The sequence below is a fragment of the Eublepharis macularius genome, chromosome 17 (genome assembly GCF_028583425.1).
Source record: "Eublepharis macularius isolate TG4126 chromosome 17, MPM_Emac_v1.0, whole genome shotgun sequence".
Taxonomy (NCBI): domain Eukaryota; kingdom Metazoa; phylum Chordata; class Lepidosauria; order Squamata; family Eublepharidae; genus Eublepharis; species Eublepharis macularius.
The window spans coordinates 36,070,041-36,090,255 of record NC_072806.1 but is presented as its reverse complement, the minus strand read 5'-3'; the positions used below and the strand labels follow the sequence as shown (position 1 = coordinate 36,090,255).

The 20,215-nt window shown below is 46.8% G+C and overlaps 1 protein-coding gene across 1 annotated transcript in view; it reads right to left on the bottom strand.

Moving 5' to 3' along the window:
- Positions 1-20,215, bottom strand: part of AATF (apoptosis antagonizing transcription factor) — a 107,446-nt gene that overhangs the window by 60,030 nt on the left and 27,201 nt on the right. Inside the window, exons 5-7 of the mRNA XM_055000973.1 lie at positions 6,396-6,513; positions 3,805-4,018; positions 870-1,034 (exon numbers count right to left, since the gene is read on the bottom strand). Coding sequence (XP_054856948.1) covers positions 870-1,034; positions 3,805-4,018; positions 6,396-6,513 — 497 coding nt within the window. The remainder of the gene's footprint in view (positions 1-869; positions 1,035-3,804; positions 4,019-6,395; positions 6,514-20,215) is intronic.

The window sequence follows — 20,215 nt, the reverse complement described above, 5'->3', positions numbered from 1 at the left end:
ACATTTCCGGGGCCCTAGCAAAGTATGGACATATAAGGCTAGGAGTATAGAGGCCCACCAATGTCAAAACTTAAGAGCAGCCCTGTTGGATCAGACACACTTATCCCTAAAAGGAAACGCTAAAAAGTTCGGCATCTTTCAACTGTGGGGTGGGGGGAGATAACGGGGGGGGGGGGGGCCATGACAGACTTTTATAAAAAGATGTGGAGAATGAAGATAGAGAACTTTTTTCTCCCCCTCCCAAAGCACTAGAATGTGAAGCCAAGATTCAAACAGACATATTTCTTTGCGCAGTATGTAATTCACTTACTAAATTCCCCACCAGAAGCTATAGCAGTAGCTAACAGTTTGCAAGATCTGAGCAAGGCTGTTAGTGATAGGACCTTTTAGAGTCGCGAGAAGCAGCTTGATGACACATAACACAAGAGCTTAGATGGGTTAAAATGAATGAAGGACAGGTTTGTTGAAGACAATGAGCTATGATGGATAAACAAAGCCTCCATGTTCAGAGGCAATATAGCTTTGAATAGAAGTTGTTGGGAGCCAGCCACACGGGGTGGATCTGGGCCCCTTTGGGCACCTGACTGGCTCTTGTGGAACACTCAACGGGCCATTGGTCTGATCCACAAGGTCTCTTCTTACATGAGATCATCACACTGGTCCACGCACGCCCTGATTCTCTTTGGGGTCCAATGCTCCAGAAAGGTAACCCAGACTTTAAAAAAAAAAAAAAAGTTTGCAGGCCCTCTTGCAAACTCTGCCTTACAATGGAGGCTCTTATCTGTGGTTCTATCCATCATTTCCAAAGACTAACACCCACTAATTTGTTTTACCATCTCTTGGGGAGGGGGCGGGGGAGAAGCCCTTACCGTGCATCCTGATAAAGCTTCCAGAGGTGGCTCCAGCTCCCGCAACGGCTTTCCCAGCACCCTGTACACTGAGCGCTTGGTCTGCGTCCGCCGAAGTAATCTCTCTTTGTCCATCAGAATATGATCAATCTGAGTCAAGATTGAACGCTCAAAGGCACCGAAACCCTGCAAGAACATTAAGTAGTGTCAGATAATGTGGAAAGCCACTGCTTAAGGCACTGGCGTCCCCTTCTATCTTTCTGTGTCACTGGATAAGCAGAAAGCGTTTCCTACGAGAGTGGGCTTTACTTTGGGATTCTGGTGGGATTTCTGTGCGGCGAGGGTTTTTTATTTATATAAATACTGTCCCCAAGGCAAGCAGGAAAATGGAAAGCCTTAGTTAATAGAATGGTTTCGTGGCACAAGTGCAAAATGCCTACAACCACCCCCCTCCCACACACACACACACACACCTTGTAAAAAACTGATATTAACCCCTTAATGCCAGCTGTGCAACCCTTTCTGAGCAATGTTCAAGGGACAAATAATAGAGTACAAATCAATACAACGCACCTAGGCGAGTTAACTGCATATGCAAGCTAACTGCACAATCCTGTAAGCAGAGCATTGTCAGGGAGGCAAACATATATTTGCCACTTGAAACAGCCATTTGACTTGTAGCTGCAGTCCAAGAGGCCCAGTAACACAAACAAAAGCCTTCTCCATGGCTGGGGTTCGCTTCGTTTTCATTTGACACCTAACTTATTGAAACGGCATTTTCTCCCTGCTTGCAGCGCACATGTGGGCTGGAAAGTGAAGAGGCGACAAGGCAGAACAGACTGCACTGCTTCAGGCTGCAGGCTATAGATGCCAGCATTGGAATTCCTTCACCTGTAACCCCCCTCCCCATACAAGCCGGAAACTAGCCCGACAGGGAAAAGGTTTCTCTTTGTATTTGCTGGTTCCACCTTTCCGTTTGTAGGGAGTTTTTAAACATACGGAGACACTGCAACACGTGATCCTCTATGACCGTCCACCAATCTGAACTGGCACAGGCCGTTCTGCCAGCTCCAGTCTCTGCCACACCATTCCCCTGCACACATGAACCACACCTCAAATGGATCCACAGGCAGCTTTTTAGGCAGAGGGCTGGCCCAGCTAGCGGTCCTAGTCCTTTCCGTTTTCTCCATTCTCTTCTGGAAGACCAGCTGAGACGGCCAAATTTTGATGAGGCTACTTTTCACTTCTTAATACAATGTAAAGGCAGGACTTCTGAAATGTATTAACTTCATTTATAGGCTACCTTTGCCCCATGACTGGTAATTTCTTTTATCCAACTGTTATGCAATGCTTTTAATTAGCACCAAATGTATGCTAGGCATGGGGGCAGAGCACATGCCTACCCACACTGAATAAAAGGAGGAGACTCCCGGGGGCTTGCAAGACATCCTTGCAAGGACAGTGAAATAATACATTATAATTGAGGGTGCTTTGCAGAACAGGAGAAGGGATAACCAAGACTGCGTTCAATCTCTGCTTACGCCAAGAAGACCTAGGACCTGCAACTTACGAAAACTAAGTGAATTCGCATACCTTCCCTTATTATACACAGCTTGTGCTGGGCTTGGCCAGCCATGAAGAGGGGAATGAAGTTCCACCCCTAACCACTGGAAACCCCACTCCCCGTTGCCTCTGAGATTTCAAGCCGATCACGATCACCTGTCACCTATCAGCCTGACATCGTCACCTCTCACAGGCTGCTCCAAATGACAGAAGCCAAGATGCCGAGTATGATTAAATGCTCACGCCCACAGTAGAAACACAAGAGTGCTCCAAGGCTGATACGACTGGACGTGATCCTGGCCAAGTGAGACTTCCTGCTGCCTCCCACGAAAGGGATTTCTAGCGCACGGCATTTCTACCCCCTGTGCATGAGAGGCTCTATGTTTGCATCAGAGCAACAGGATCATGCACACAATAAAACAGAACTCCAGTCACACCTCAAAGGCCACCAAAATCCAATCCAGGGTACGTTTTTGCAAGTGAGAGATCAATTTATCAGGGGCACTTGAGGAGGCAGAATCTGATTCAGCACAGCTTACACAGGAACAGGGCTCATTTCAAGGGGGAACGCACAGGAACGCAGTTCCAGCAGTTCCTCAAACAGGTCACATGTCAGGTGGCCCCGCCCACCTGACTCTCGGCCATTTTGGGCCCGTTTCGTCCTGGATTGGGGCCGAAACAGCCTGGGTCAGGCCTCTGACGGGTAGTGGATCACTCACCTGCTCAGCAGCGGCCCAATCCTGACCATTTTTGGCCTCTTTTCGGCCATTTTCAGCCCCTTTTTGCCACTTTGATCCCAATTTCAGCCCTGAATGGCCAGGATTGGGTCCAAAACAGCCAGGATAGGTGATGTCAGAGGGTGTGGCAGATGTAAATCAGTTGTGCTAATGACACATTTCCGGTGATGACAAACCAACAATAAGGAGCCACATTTCCGGTGATGGCAAGGGGCGTGGCATATGCTGAGATATGCTAATGAGTTATACTAATGAGTTCTTCCAGCTCTTTTTCTACGAAATGACCCCTGCACAGGAATACATTTTGTTAGCCTCTAAGGTGCTGCTGGTAAAGACTGTTGTGGAAACTGGAACATGGCTCATAGCTCATGCAGTGAGACCCTGTATCCTGAGATAATTTTGCTGTCTGGGGACACGATTGTGCTGCCCTATGAATTTATTCCACAACATTTCTCCTGTTTTGTCTGTATTATTTATGCTGTGTGTGTGTGAGACCTACGGTAGAATCTGAAACCAAGCCTCCCAAGGTCTATGACCGGAGCATTCACAGTTTTGGGGAACGATCTGATTTCAACATGAAATTTGCCTAGCAAGGCCTTCTGCAACACTGGTCCACAGGGCCCCTCCCTCCCTCCCCGCAGCTGCGCTCTCCTTGCCTTCCCCACTTTGCCAGAGGCCAGCTTGGTCTTGTCGTGCCACTTCTGCAAGGTGCTGTTCCGATAGGCCTGGAACTCAGTAAACCGCTTGGCCGCAAACGCCGGGTACTCATCCATTGCAAGCTTCCGCTTGAGCAGCCGCTTCGGCAGCCTCTTCCTCGTCATATCCTCCCTTTCACCTTCTTCATCACTCCCGCTTGGGATCTCTTCAGTACTAAAACAACAAAAAACACAAGACTCTCAATACAATATGGGACTCTTCGCAAATCTGGATTGCAAAGGCTTGACGTAAGGAGGTTAGAGCAGCCTTGCTGGATCAGGCCAAGAGTCCCACCTAGCCAGGATATTGCTCCCAATCACATACCCCTGGCGAACCCCACAAGCAGGGTAGGAAGGAAGGGCCTCCCTTACCATCGTGCCCGAGTGGTATACTGTCTCTGTACATGGAGGTTCCATTTATTTTCAAGATTTATATTCTGCCTTTCTCTCTAGGTTTTCAATGGCAGCTGACTGGTGAGTTCAAACAACTACCACTAACAAGAATTAACCTGCTCCTTCACTGAAAGCAATTTTGGCCCAGACCAAGGCACAGCAATTGATCCGGGGGGGTGGGGGGGATCAGAGGTGCTCCCACTGTTCAGCTCTTCTCGTAGACCACTAAGCTATTGTGGCTCCAACAGGTCACTGACAAGATTTATTCTCCTCCAGGAATTTGTTTAATCCCCCTTTAAAGTAGAGAAAGGCAGGAGATATAACCACATTATAACAGCAAATACCAAACATCATGTACCTATACCTGGTGGTGGTGGTGAGTGACCTCAAGTCATAGTTGACTTATGGTGACCCCCTGGCAGGGTTTTCATGGCAAGAGACAAACAGAAGTGGTTTGCCATTGACTGCCTCTGCAACCCTGGTCTTCGTTGGAGGTCTCCCATCCAATTGCTAATCAAGGCTGATCCTGCTTAGCTTCTGAGATCTGATGTTATCAGGCTCACCTGAGCTATTCAGATCTGCCTTGTTTCCAAGGAGCCTAGGGTGTTATCATGCCTCCCCCTGTTAGGTCCATGGATGACAGGCTATGGCAGATAAACCCCTGTACCCTCACAGCAAGCACTCCATGGTCTTGGTTGAAAAGGCTTTATTCAAGGAATCCAATCATGTTCATAGATATGTTCACAGGTTGATCAGAAGTTGACAGGAATAACAAGATCTGTAAAACTCTGGTTCATATAGGTCCCAAATACTCATCCTCCCTCCCAACAGGAAAACATAACTTCTGGCGTGAAACAGTCCTGAGAACTCCCTAAATAGTTTACATGCTTCGTCTAGACAGGAGAGAGGCAATAGATTAAAAATGAAACACGGTATTCTTCTTCCCCCTGAGAACTAGCAGGTTTGCAAGGTCAGAGACACTGAGCTTCAAAGCACAAGAGATAAGACACTCTGGATACAGCAGGCCTGTGAATACAAGGCATGTTATGACATCAGCAATACGATATCAAGACACAGCACAGAACAATGGTTCAGCACAGAACAATGGTTCATAGCAACACATCAGCAGAATTTAACGGCATGGAGGGGTGCGGACATGACACCCCCCGCACCCCGCCAGGTCACAGGCCGCTGCTGCAACTGCATGCATCAATCAGATACATCAACCAGATTCTCAGACAGGAGGGCTGTATTGTAGGGAGGTGGTCTCAAAGAGATGCTTCACTAACGACTTCACCACGAGGCTGCCTTACGTACTATCTGCTGCTTTAAAGATGTGCTGCTACGTACTTCCTATTGTCTTAAGCAGGGCTTTTTTCTGGGAAAAGAGGTGGCGGAACTCAGGGGGTTGCCCTTGGAGAAAATGGTCACATGGCTGGTGGCCCCGCCCCCTGATCTCCAGACAGAGGGGAGTTGAGATTGCCCTCCATGCCGCTTGGCGGCGCGGAGGGCAATCTCAACTCCCCTCTGTCTGGAGATCAGGGGGCGGGGCCACCAGCCATGTGACCATTTTCAAGAGGTTCCGGAACTCCGTTCCACTGTGTTCCCGCTGAAAAAAAGCCCTGGTCTTAAGTATGATCCTACCGGGTAGCTACATGTTGTTTAATGCCAGTCCTAGAATTGCTTATGCTCTGCTTCAGCATTTCTTCAACGCTGTATTGGATTTTTGCTGAAGTTACGTCTTTGTAAACTTGCGTTTATTTACCCTATGGCATGGTTTATTGAAATGTCCTTGATACTGACTGTGCTCATCTCACACTATGTAATCCGCCCTGAGTCTCGGTGAGAAAGGTGGACATAATGACATAAATACATAAACAAACAAACAAACAAAGCCATGCATTTCGGAAGGAGTTTTGTTTTGTCAGACCCCAAGTCACTCCGCTCCATTCACTCCACCACCACCCCCCACCCCCTGCTTGTGTTCTTATGTCTTCCATCACCACCCGTCACCATCTTTGTTTTGAATGACAGGACCCCGAACGCCATGGCGTACACTCTTGTCAGGAAGGAGCTCCAATGCAGCTTAAGGAGGTTAGTTGTTGGAATGGATATGGAAACAGGGGCTGACTGGGGCACTGGCAGCACCCAGCATTTACCTCTCCTCTTCCACGCACTGCCCATCAGCCACCAGATGCCTCGTGCCTGAATACTGGTACAGCAGCTCATCCTGGAGATCCACCAGTGATCGCAGCAAAGCTTTGAGGGCTTTGTAGTCTGCAGAACAAAATGAAACCAGAGTTACCTTCCTAAGAAGAGGCTAGCAGGCAGCTGCAAACATAGGAAGAGCCGGGACGGGAGGGAGATACGGAACACCCAACAGGCCGTTGCAGGCAGCAGAGGGACTGCTTTTCACCCAGGCTCTGCGGGCATGACAACTGGGTCACTGCGTGTCAATCCTGAGCACCAGTAGAAACACAATGCTATTATCAGAAGGTCTTTTAATTCAGTACGCAACCCCTCCCCCACTCCAGAGAGCTTGTGTTACCCAAATCATCTGAGAATAGCCGCCCTGCTCGTCCAGCTTCCCCTTTTGGTGCAGGGACTGCCAGCCTCCAGCTGCCTCTGAAACAAGTGCCAAACCAGACACAGGAGGGTCGAAGCCTCTGCTTACCCTCCCTCCACAACAGATATTCGGAGCATGGAAATTACCACGGTTAATAGCCAGGGATGGACCGCCACAGATCCACCGAGTCTCCACTTAAAGCCATCAGAATTAGTGCCTATCAATACATGATGGAACAGAGAGCTCCAGAAGTTAAGAAAGCACTGCGGGAAGCGATACCCTCTCTGGTCTGCCCGTTAACTTCCTTGGGCGTTCCCAAGGTCTATCTTTTTGGGAACGGGAAGAGAAGTCCTCTGTTTTGCCGCACTGTACGTACTTTGAAGATCGGTTGTCACGTCCCCCATGAGCCTTCTTCTTAAATGAGAAGCCCCCAGCCATGCTCTAATCTCTTGATTAATTTTCGAAAAAAATAGCAGACAAGGGCTTTCCACCCATCCACAATGAGGGACAAAAGCATGGCTATTTTTTATTAAATATTGGCAGATTAAGAACAGTGCCTAATTTCAGAGGAAGAGACAGACAGACGGATGGACGGACGGACATGCTCAGCCACAGCCCTATTTCAATGCTAAGCATCTGGCTTCAAAGTTTTATTGTCTGATCTCAGATAGGCTTTGCCAAACTGGTTACTTAGCAGAGAGGGAAACACACTGTGCGGGCTCAGAGAATATCGCTTCGCATCACAGAGGACTGAGCCCTGCCAAAGCAAGCAGCTCATGGTCTGAAATTCTGGGACTGTCCCAGTAACAAACTAAACCCAGTTTAAGGGTACCCTGCCTGAGCCACCAACTACTAAACACCGTACATGATCCCTCTCTCCAAGGAGGTAACAATGGCAGCTGCTTCTAGTGCTTAACTGTTGTGCCACGTGCTGTACGAACTAAAAATGAAGCAAGCATCTTTGCCAACGGCCTAAAACCTGCTAGGGCAGCACAGGGAAAGATACAATAAAGGGGAAATATTTTCATTTTGAGAGCTGATGTAACTAGGAAGCTGGGCTTTGACGCAGAAAGTCGTTAGTTCAAATTTCACCTCGGCCATGAACTCACAAGGAGCCCTGGGGCAAGACCGCTACTCTCTCAGCTTCCCCCCTGCCACAGGCCTACCTTACAAGGCTGTTCCAATGCAGGCCTGTAGAACGTACGACTCATGATAGGTTGCCTCCCAAATGCTTGGCAACCCTGTTGCTCCAGGCAGAGAGCAAACACAGGCGGTTTCTGTTCAGCCCATGACTGATTGTGAGCTAAATATCGCTTGGCAGGTCACAACTGACACCATTCTACATTACACACAAAATGAACTTTGAATATTCAAAGCTGTAAGCAGGATTGCTGTCAGGGTCTCACATCTGCACTCTTGTTTCTGGGAAGGGCCATCTCTTCCAAATTGTTTGCAAGAAAGACTCGTGTGCTGCTGAGAAGAGGCTCCTGGAACAAATAAATGAGACGATTCTTCCTCTCCCCAAGAGTTCAACTGACCAGGAGGGTCCCGTTAATGTGATCCTTAAAATACCCCAATCCTGGACAGTCTGGAAACAAACAGCCAGCCAGTGTAATCGCCCTTAAAAGATCAAGATGGGTAGCCCTGTTAGTCTGCCTGTAGCAGCAGAAGAGAACAACAGTCCAGCAGCACCTAGAAGACTAACAAAATTTGTGGTAGGGTAGGAGCTTTCAGGAGTCACAGCTCACTTGGCTTTGCCAAACTGTGGTTACTTAGCGGAGAGGAAAACACACACTGCGCAGGCTCGGAGAATCTCTCTTTGCACCACAGAGGACTGAGCCCTGCCAAAGTAACCAGTTCATGGGCTGAAATTCTGGGATTATTCTAATAACAAATTAAACCCAGTTTTATTTCCAGTTGCTTGTGCAAAATTTTTTAAAAAACTGTTACCTGTACTGGTGCAGGGAGTCTTTTGATTTTAGATGAAAGGGGAGCGGGAATGTTTATATCTGAAGAAGTGAGCTGTGACTCATGAAAGCTCATACCCTACCACAAATTTTGTTAGTCTTATAGGTGCTACTGGACTCTTGCTCATAAGAGGTTACAGTTCACAGCTAGACTGCCACTTTTTGTACCAATTGAGTTTCCAAAGAGCATACATAGGCAGTCCCATGCTGAATGCACTGCAGTAGTCAAACCTGAGTGTGGTTGTGATTAACTTGGTAGGAAGGGCTGCAGTTGGTGTACTAACCAAAGCTGCCAAAATATATTAAAGCATCACTGACCAGAGTGCCAGCGCGCGCATGCATACGCGCACACACATGCACATGCACACGCACACACACACCAAGCTGTGAATCTCCTCTTTTTTAAGAAGAGGGACGCATCATTGCATCTAGAGGAAGCTCTATTATCAACCAATGGCAAATCAGACTATTCCTGAAAGAAATATCCGCCTACACCACCCAAAGCTCCTTGGAAAGATGGGATAAAAGTGAGAGGTTTCCTTGATACAGAGGAATTGTCCCCAGCACCATCATGAAAACATGCTCTCTCCACACACACACCATTTACTGGAGAAACCAGCTAGTTGAAGAGTAGCAGCAGCATATGTTACTCCAAATCTGTTCAACATTTGCAGCCTGTACATTGCAAGACTGTCAATGATAGGATGTTTTGGAGGCTGTTAATTCACAGGGTTGCCATAAGTCGGAAGTGACTTGATGGCACATAACATGCGCTGCATCCTAGACTTATGGAACAGGGCTATGGAATGGTCCCCTAATGGTAATGCCCTTTCCAGGGCTAGTAAGGACTGCTCTGAAAGGCATTTAGGATAGGTGCGCATTTCTGAACACTGAATTATTTTCAGGTTATTTTTGGTTCTGCAGTTTCCCCCTTCCTACTTTCACTGCATAGAAGCAATTTTATTTCAAATCGCTTGTTAAGAGATTTTTCAAAAACTGTTACCTATATTTGTGCAGGGGAGCTTCTGATTTTAGACGAAAGGGGCGTGGAAATATTTATGCTGTTTATCTGTTTAAAAAGCAGTAAGCATTATTAACTGAGACGGAAACTCCAGCTGATTGTCAAGAGTAAAGAGAAGGCCAAAGAAAAAGGGGGGCATGCTTACAATACTTCTTGAAAGAGGATCAGAGGTAGCAGCCTGAAGAATTCTGAGAAGTCTCTGTTTCAAGACAAGCTACAGAGAACAGGCAAGCTCACCCAGCTTGCCCTTGGTGCAAGAAGCACAGCCATCCCTCGCCCTGAAGCACAGAGATATCTGATGGTAGACAAGCTGGTAAAATAATGTTTTGTGCCTAACGGCAAGGCTATGAGTCTGTAATTTGGGGATCTGGGGGTGGAAAAGTGACAATATAGATTCTTCTTTCTCTCTCTCTGCCAAGCTGTCATCCTGTTTCAAAAGGGCAAACCCTTCCGTGGCGGACGGGCTTACACAGCACCAAGAAAAGCACAAAAGGAACCATCGTATCGCCCTGCGTGACGAGTGGCAGGCAGGGCTTTACAGGAGAGGAGAACAAAGCAGAGATAAAGTGGGGAATTATTTTCACCATCAAGCACATATTACACATCTATTCCTGAATGGGGAAAGCGCTGAGAGATATATTACTGGGAGGGGAGGGGGGATCACTGCAGCTGACACTCAACATATGCAAAGAGAAGGCAGCATATGTATTACATTCTGTTCTGAGAACAGACACCTGGAAAGGCTTGATGGAGGGATAGGATGGGGCTGCTGGAAGCACACGCTTTACAGGCCAATCCATCATCCCACAAACCAGCCCACCAAAGCACTTGGAGAGGTATGTTTTGTGGGATGAATGAGTGAGGATGAATGAGGAATGGAAACGGCACAGCGAGAGCCAGTCTAATCTGGTATACCGGTGGCTACATTTGGGGCCTCCAGTTCAAATCCCTAATGCAGGTCAATTGGTGAGCTTACACGGGTGATCTGTAGCGATGAGAGCACCACGGTGGTGCAAGAGCAACAGTGCTGGGCTAGGAGGGGGGAGACCCTGGTACAACTCCTCACTCAGCCGTTACTGAGCACACTTAGGCCGATCACGCCCTCCGCCGAACTGACCTTGCAGGGCTGTTGTGAGGATAAAATGGAGCCACAGACCCTGTGATCCTTGAAAGGAGGGCAGGAAAAAAAGCAACAGGCAGAAACATGGAGAGGAACTGGGACTTTCCATTTTTTAGAAATCATTATTATTACTCCAGAGGAGTTAGCTGTGTTAAGCTGTGTGTGACTTTCCATTTTTTAAAAATCATTTTGATTACTCCAGAGGAGTTAGCAAAATAGTAATGAGTCCAGTAGCACCTTTAAGACTAATCAAGTTTATTGTAGCACAAGCTTTCAAGAACCACAGCTCTCTTCGTCAGATGCATTGTCAGCTTTCGAGAACCACAGCTCTCTTCAGATGCATCTAACGAAGAGAGCTGCGGTTCTCGATGCATCTGACGAAGAGAGCTTTGGTTCTCGAAAGCTGACGATGCATCTGATGAAGAGAGCCGTGGTTCTTAAAAGCTTATGCTACAATAAAATTGGTTAGTCTTAAAGGTGCTACTGGACTCTTTACTATTTTACATTATTATTAAATGGTCAGATTTTTATCCAGCTGATCCTCCAATGACCGCAAAGTGGCAGCTACCAGTTTTAGATTATGTAGTCCTTTAGTAATTCACAGGTCACATTTCTATTTATTTCATTACAATGAGGGCTGAAAGGAGATGTTACAGCTGCTGCAGGGCTGTATCGTGTCCCCACCACCAACACCTCGTAGTACAAAATGTGTAACATGGCATTAGCCCCTCAACTCCATTTTATTCACTGCTGCTTATACGGGTGGGGAAACTCCAATGCAATGATGTCACATCTGCAGGACTTTTTTTCTGGGAAAAGAGGTGGTGGAACTCAATAAGTTGCCCTCAAAGAAAATGGTCACATGGCTGGTGGCCCCGCCCCCTGATCTCCAGACAGAGGGGAGTTGAGATTGCCCTCCGCGCTGCAGCGCGGAGGGCAATCTCAACTCCCCTCTGTCTGGAGATCAGGGGGCGGGGCCACCAGCCATGTGACCATTTTCAAGAGGTGCCAGAACTCCGTTCCACTACGTTCCAGCTGAAAATTGTCCCTGCACATCTCACTGACATAACTGGAAAAGAGGCGAGGCAAGAGTAGTGGCCATTGTTTTCTGCAGCCGTCTTCTTCTACTGTAACATCTAGCACGAGCCCAGAAAACAACCCTTGAGAATGTGAGAAGCAGCTCACTAGGTGCTTAGATATTTAAGGATTAAAGGTCTTTCCCCTCAAAGTACACTTCAACAGGGACAGCGGTGTATTCACAGACAGGAGACTGAAACTGAGGTTAAAGGTGGGAGGGTGCAGAAAACTAAACTCACATTTGTGCAGCAAATATGGTGGGTAAATTAACACAGAATGAGGAAGAACATGGCGGGGGAAAGAGTAACGGGCTTGGATAGAAGTGCCTGGGATCAAATCCCTGTTCAACAACAAAGTTCTCAGGCTAGCCATGGTTTTTGCCATCTAGCCTACCGCATACAACTGGTGAAAGCATGAACCAGGATCGCCCTCTGAACTCGCTGAAAGAAGTGTGAGTGTGAGTATGTGTGTGTTATGTGCCGTCAAGTTGCCTTCGACCTATGGTGACCCTATGAATGAAAGACCTCCCAAACATCCTATCGTTAACAGACTTGCTCAGTAGAAAAGAGCAAGCGTCCAGTAGCAACTGTAAGACTAACAAAATTTGTGGTGGGTATGAGTTTTCGTGAGCCACAGCTCACTTCTTCAGACTTGCTCAGATTTGCAAACTGGAGGACGTGGCTTCTTTTATTGAGTCGAGCCATCTCATCATCTTCCTCTTTTCCTACTGCCTTCTGCATTTCCTCGCATTATTGACTTTTCCAGAGAATCTTGTCTTCTCCTGATATGACCAAAGTATGATAGCCTTCCTTTTGTCGTTTTAGCTTCTAGAGAGAAGAATGGTGTATATAAGACACCTCCTAACATTCCTAACATACCTAGCACAATAAAACTAAGTAGAATGGGATTACATGCTGTTTGGGAGGGGCACATGCTAAAGTGATAAAGGGGGCTTGATTCTCAGTGGTGGGAGACACCAGGGTTAAAAATTAGTTCCTATACAAAAAGTGTTGGAGGGCACCTCTAAAGGCAAAGGTACAGCACTGCCCTTGGAGATACTATTAAAGATGAGGGGAGTTAACCAGTTTTGCGGGAAGAGCAGAATTTATCTGGTCTTCACAAACAAGGAACCTGCAATTGGGTCTCTACAGCACTGATGGGAAAGATACCCTCCTTCCTGGATCACAGCTGGAAGACACCCGATCTGAAACTCGAAACGCGACTACCTCACTTCTCCCATTTTTGTCATTTTTGTCTTCAACACAGTTGTTAGAGGCAAACGCTAGAGCTCTCTGTCCCTCCAGTTAAGATTGAGAGGTTACTTCTTCTCCTCTTCTGTAGATGGCTCAGGGACCGGAGTTAAACCATAGGTCAAAAGGGACGCTCAATATGTTGGCCCAAGAACAATAGTTCTCATTCAGCCCCACAAGCCAGGCCTCCCCCTCGCCGGCCTCCCCCCCCCCGGGCCACTAGTCATCCCCAGCAATTAATCCCCCAAGAAACAAGTTTGATTAAATCTTTTCAAGCAAATCCTCTGCTTTGCTTTTGTTAGTTCACTTCTTGTCAACATCTATTAAAATATGCCTTTAATTCTCCCACAATCTTAAAAAACACCGATTCCACTGTCTTCAACTTTAATCAACTGTATGGCCGGCATTTTTCATTTCATAATAATGCGCTGCTTGGAATTCAAGAGGCAGGCTCAACATCAATCATTCCGCGAGAATTTTTCCACTGCAATAAATATGCAAATGAGGAAAAGCCAGTCAGTCGTATTTCAGGCCCGACTTGCTAGTGTTTTAAAAAAAGACACAAATTTATTAATTGCCGTTGGCCAGCGGAATCCTATTACTTTGGGCATTGATTACAAAGCTGTGTGAGTGATTATCGTGCAACTCGCGGGCTATCCAGGCATGAGGAAAAATTATTAAAGCAAGGCAGAGATTATCAACTCGGAATAACAATAAGCTTTAGCATTTTAAGGCCTCCCAACTTCGGCAACAAAGCATCATGCCCACGCTTCGGGCATGCCACTGTTCTGAAAGTTGGGATGCAGCAACGACTTCTTCACCGTTTGTGCTAAAGCCAAAAGCATCTTTCCCCAACAGCAATGTGAAGGGGGGAGGCAGGGAAAAGGGTTTGCAAAGGGCTAGCCATGTTAGTCTGTCACAGCAAAATTACACAGCAGCCCAGTGGCACCTTAAAGATATTTAATTCAATACAAGCTTTCATGAGTCAGGGCTCACTTTTTCATTTATATGCTCCTCTGTTCGAAAACGTCTGCCTTATTTCCACACTGTATTCAGCGAGAGGGTGTGTGTATGTGTGTGTCATAGGGGACTGGCAAAGTTTGCACGTCAAGTATAGTCAGGGTTCACACATACACATTACCATCTTCAGAACCCTACATACAGGTCTGTAAAGTAGGTCAGTATTATGGCCGCCCCATCCCAAACATGGAGAGGCTGAACGAAATAGGACTTGGCGAAGACCACCTAGTGAGTTTGTGGCAAAGGCCAAGATTTGGACCGGAAACCACCCAGCTCATGTTTTTACACAACACCAGCCCACAACTGACCCAGGAATCAAAAAAGTATCATTAAAAAGTTGCTTCTTGGCCTTTTGGCTGAGATCAAGTGTAGTGTAGTATAGAGAAGTCAAAAGACTCCCAAGAAAAGTTTGCCATTTCTCTCTCAAAGACAAGGCATTGATACTTGCCAAACCAGGACAGTTCCGTCGAAGTCTGCCAAAACTGCACATATTTTAAAAGTACTAGGATTCAATATATTGTCAAATACTAGGATTCAGATCATGGGCAGAGCTGGCAAAACAACATTCCCTACACAGCAATAAAAAATGCTTAGGTATCCAGGAGTCTTGGCTACTTTGACCCTGGTTTCTCCTCCTTTTTTAAAAAAACCAAAATGCTATCCACAACAGGTACAAATTGAGGAAAGGGCTGTAACTTAGTGGTCAAGCACATGGTTTGTGTATCAAAGGTCCCAGTTCCAAAAACAGCAAGGCTGAAAAAGATCAGCCCGTGACTTAGTCAATACTGGGTGAAATGCTTTGCCTTAGCAACATGATCGTTTCAGAGGTGCAAAGATTTTTGCCCACTGGAAATCCAAATACTGGGCAAGAGATGACCCTACCTAGCTGAAGGCAACTTCCTATATCCTCTCTCCAGTGGTTTGGAACAGTTACGCATCACATCCAACATGGAGATGCTACCAAAAATAGAAGCCACGTGTTCAGCGTTCCCAATAATGTTGATTGTAGCATGTTTCCCCTTGTTTAAAACCCCAGCGCAGCTAATACTGTACAACAGGGGCCTGGCAATTTGAGATACTATGCCACCACAAGTGGATGAACTAAACATTGTGGGGAAGGCTCCACTTAGGATGGCCATTTTCATCAGCAACCTTCCATCCACTGTAATGTGCAGTTCCAACCACAACACTATGCACAGCCATAGTTGTAGAGAAGAGCACGAGAGTTCCCTCTCCCCTCCCTAGTAGGAGCTTCCTCCTAAGAATTCTTCCACCCAGGTGATAATAAAGGCGCTGGCCTCGATTTTAAATGTGGGGGTGGGGGAGGAGATGCTTATTCCTATGTGAACATGAATATCGCCATGTGCAAGCATGGGAATTTGAAAACTGACAATATCGCACCTATACAACCCCACCTTTCTGAGCTTCAAAGGTATGTCTCAGTTCACAAAGCGCTGCCCTCCCTTTCCTTCTCCCCCCTGCCCCTATATTTTAAAAACTGTTTTGTCATGCAGAGTCTGGGAAACACACAGCCTGGTACGCCTGCAGATTTTACATCTGCTATTCTAAGCCACTAGCCAGCCTCTTCACACTCCCCTGCATTCTTGCAGAGCGCCAAGTCAAAATTTTCCATTCTGTGGTGTGCCCCCACCCCGCAAATGCCAGAAAATATAACCAGATCTCCCCGATGCTGCAGGCAAGAGGCTGGTGTCAGTGGGGGAAGGAAGAAGCAACCAAACTCAGGGGGAAAAGAAATAGCAGTAGGCTTGTGGCACTTTCGAGACCAAGAGATTCATTGGGGCACAAGCTTTTGATGGACTAGAGTCCATTTTATGACATTTATGTAATGTTATCCTCTGTTAGCAGATAAGTATATACATAATTGGGGACAAAGGAGAAAAGACAGTAGCAAAAAGCCTGTGTGTGTGCGCGTGTGTCTCCAACAGCAATGCAATGCAAGAGGGTTGCAACACTTCTATGCAAACCTGAAGTGTATACAAGATAAGCAGTGACCATTCATTATGGCATAACAGATAACACCTTCTTGGCAGTCTTGCTAAGCTAATTTAACACCCAGAGTGCAAGAGGAAACCATTATCGCAACAGAGTCCTGATTGGATAGTATCAAATTTCCTGATAAATTAAAGAACATCTTAAGGCATCCCTGTCTGTTCCAGTCCCCCTGCCCCCAGGTGTCTCAATGGTCTCTCTTTGGAAATGGAAGTACAGAGAGGCATACTGCTGCCTCAGCATGGGGATTTGTACGTGCAAGTTTTTTCCCCCCCTTCCAAAGCCACAGAGCATCCCAGCACACGGAAAGCATATCCCAAATCCACAGCTGCCAAATCTGATTCTACAGACACGAAGAGCAGCCGATCTTGAGGATTCCACCCCAATCCTCTATATTTGGGGTGTATGCAGAGCAGCTCAGGGACTGAATTTCGTGAAACTTAATGCAGCCTGCACATGTGAATGATCCTGGAAGACTAAAGAAAATTACATACTTCTACCCCTCAACATAGTAAAACATGATGTGATTTAAAAGGGGGAACACACAGTACCTAAAGTACATCTGTCAGAGACTTGCCTGGTTATTTTGGATCAATAAGCCAGCCTCCGCCTTCCTCGTCAGCACAGCTGCTTGGCACAGGCTGCATTGCTCTGATCAGGCCTCCCCCTCTTAGCATCTCCTCCTTCTCTCACTCTGCCCCATGCTTCTTTCCCTAGGTACTTCTGTTTCTCACCCCTCTCTTCTCCAAGATGTGGACAGCTCAGAAAGCAGGCGTCAGAGTCCCTTGCCATGCCCCATACACATTTTCAGAACACTGTTGTAAGCAGGGCTTTTTTCCTGGGAAAGGAGGTGGTGGAACTCAGTGGGCTGCCAGCACAGGGGGCAACTCTTGGTGGGAGGTAGTGCCCCTGGTACCACATGCGTGTGCGCAAAGTGTGCGCATGCTCCCAGGACCGCACAATGACATCACTTTGGGTCAGCTGGAACAAGGGTGGAGTTTTTTAAAGTTTAAATCGCCCTCGGCGAAAATGGTCACATGGCTGGTGGCCTCGCCCCCTCATCTCCAGACAGAGGGGAGTTTAGATTGGCCTCTGCACCGCTGGAGCGGTGCGGAGGGCAATCTAAACTTCCCTCTGTCTGGAGATCAGGAGGCGGGGCCACCAGCCATGTAACCATTTTCAAGAGGTGCTAGAACTCCATTCCACCGCGTTCCAGCAGGAAAAAAGCCCTGGTTGTATGCATTTATAACACAGGATAATCAACGGTGCAGGGCCAACTTGCTAGGGAACCCACTCGACCACAGTGTTGCCCCCACCACCATTATCTGCAGCATGGCCGTAATATTTACTGGCTTACTGGCTGTTGTAAGGATTACTTTGGTAGGAGTCCTGCTGCATTACTTGCGCTAAGCAGCAAGCTAGAGTCTCTTTTAAACAAGGCAAATCAGGAGAGATAATAGCCACACTCCTTAACTGTTTGTGACAAGTCAGCTGTGAGACTGAAGAGTGAAAGAAGGGCGAAAAGAGCAAAACAACTAAAGAACTACAGGTGGGAAGGGAATTTCTAACCTCTTCGCACTTTAGTCTCCTGAAGTGACTCTCTAATTACTGAGGAAGGAGGAATTTTACTAATCTTACTAATTTTAAGTTTTGTATACCCGTTCCATTTTATTTGTCTGCCCTGAGATAGGCTGACTCCAGTTTTAAGATCTCCTTTGTGGCTACTTTGGAGTATTTTTTTTATTAACAGTACAGTAATAGTACTATGGTAATGGTTTAGGAAGCACTTCTGACACACTGAAATCATGTCTGATATTTTAACATCTCATTCCAAGAGAGAAATGCAATCCTAGACGGACTTTTCCTCTCAAACAATTTACACACAAGGCTGAATTCTTCCTGCAATTCGGCAGTAGCAAAAGGAACCCCCCCCCCACGCGCACACACACACACAACCCCCCCCCCAACCCACTATGGAATTTAGAACTTAGAGAGAATGCAGTGACCAGTGTTCCCGCTAATGTGAGCATGTGAGCAATTGCTCACAGAGTCTGACTCCTCCACTCACAGATTCTCAGCTGTAACTCACAGGTATTAACTCTCAGGTGGCCCCGCACTCCCACTGCAGAGTAATTTAGTTTGATATTTTGAATCCGTGTTTGAATAACTGCTTGAATTGTTACTTCTAAGCAAGAAACAATACAAATTAAAGTAGTCTGTAGTTTGTTTGTATGTTTCGCATGTTTGTAGAATGAAATAATTTTTTTTAAAAAAAGGTGCGCTCAAAACTTTAATGAAAGTTATTGTTCCGGCTCACAAAGTAGATTTTTAGCTCACAACACTGCACAACTTAGAGGGAACATTGTCAGTGACCCATGAGTGGTTACGGATCAACAGGGGGGTGCCTCTTTGCTTGCAGCAGGTCCCCGGTTCAATCCCTCCAAGTGCTGGGAAAAATCCTCCCGTGCCCGAGATCTTGAAAAGCTACTGCCAGCCAGAGGAAATAATACTGAGCTTCACGGACCAATGATCTGCCTCACTAAGTGGCATCTTCATACAAAGGTCTGTTTTTTTTTTAAGGAGAAAGCTCCTGAACTTCACAGGGAGGGACCGGCTTCCCCCGCACACCCAGCTTTGCATGCAGAAAATCCGAGGTTTAATCTTTAGTTAGATACTGTGAAGAGCTGCTGCCAACTAGAGGAGACAGCAATGAGCTAGGTGGACCAAAGGTCTGAGGGCTTACCATTTGGGGGTGCATGCAGAAGTGCTCGGGTTCAAACCCTAGCACACCTAGCAGAAAACATCTCAAGTAATAACAACAGTGTGCTTCTATACTGCTCTTCTAGACAGATCAGTGCCCCCACTCAGAGCGGTGAACAAAGTCAATGTTATTATCCCCACTACAGACCGGGTGCCGGGTCTGAAAGGAGTGGCTTTCCCAAGGTCACCTGCTGAACTCATGGCAGTAGCTGGATTCGAACCAGCAGAGTGCTGACTCACCGCCCAACACTGAACCACTGTGCTGCAAAGGCAAAGTAAAGGTAAAGGTAGTCCCCTGTGCAAGCACCGAGTCATTACTGAACCACGGGGGGACATCGCATCACGATGTCTTCTTGGCAGACTTTTCATCACGGGGTGGTTTTGCCACTGCCGGCAGCTGGAAAAAAGACCACGCTCCACTTGAGACCCTGGAGAGCCACTGCCAATCAGAGCGGATGGTCCAGTCACCTGATTCATATGTCCATCGGCAGTAGTGGGAAAGCAAGTTTCTAGCTCCTATGGCTGCAAATATCCACCTGAAAATTTGTTGATAAGCAGCATGAGGAGGTCCGGCCCGGATTTCCCACGGGTTGGGGATTCAATCTCCTCCCAACGACTAACAAACACGGAATGATCCAAATGTCCTTCAATTATACAGCTTTGAAAACTCAGGTGGATCTTGGTGCAGAGTTTGTTTACTTATTTTTATACCAAGGAAACACAAGCCACGTAAAATTGCAGAGATTGCAGAAAATTGCACCCGCAGCTGAGACAAACCACTTTCCTTCCTATTCTTTTCCACAGGGTCCCACAGAAAAGTCTGAGGAACAAGGCAAAGGGTTTTAAGCAAACCTAGGAGGACACCCACTCCGAAGTCTTGTGCGGTTCCCATTTCTCAGCATGCTCTCTGCTCCTGCCCAACGTCGTTTCAGAAACACTGGCATTTTGGATCCCCTCCCGACCGACTCATTAAAAGATTAAATGATTTATATATTGTTTAAATATCTAGGGTCCCCAGCTGTTTCCCCAACCAGCATGAAGTACAGATTTTTCAGCTCTGCTGGTAATGGAAACATTACCCACTGAAGATTAGCTAGTTAAAAAAGCAGCTTGGATTGCAAAGGAAAAGGAAGATTTTTTTTGGTAATTAAAGTAGTCAGGTCTTTACAAGGTACCATATCATCATCT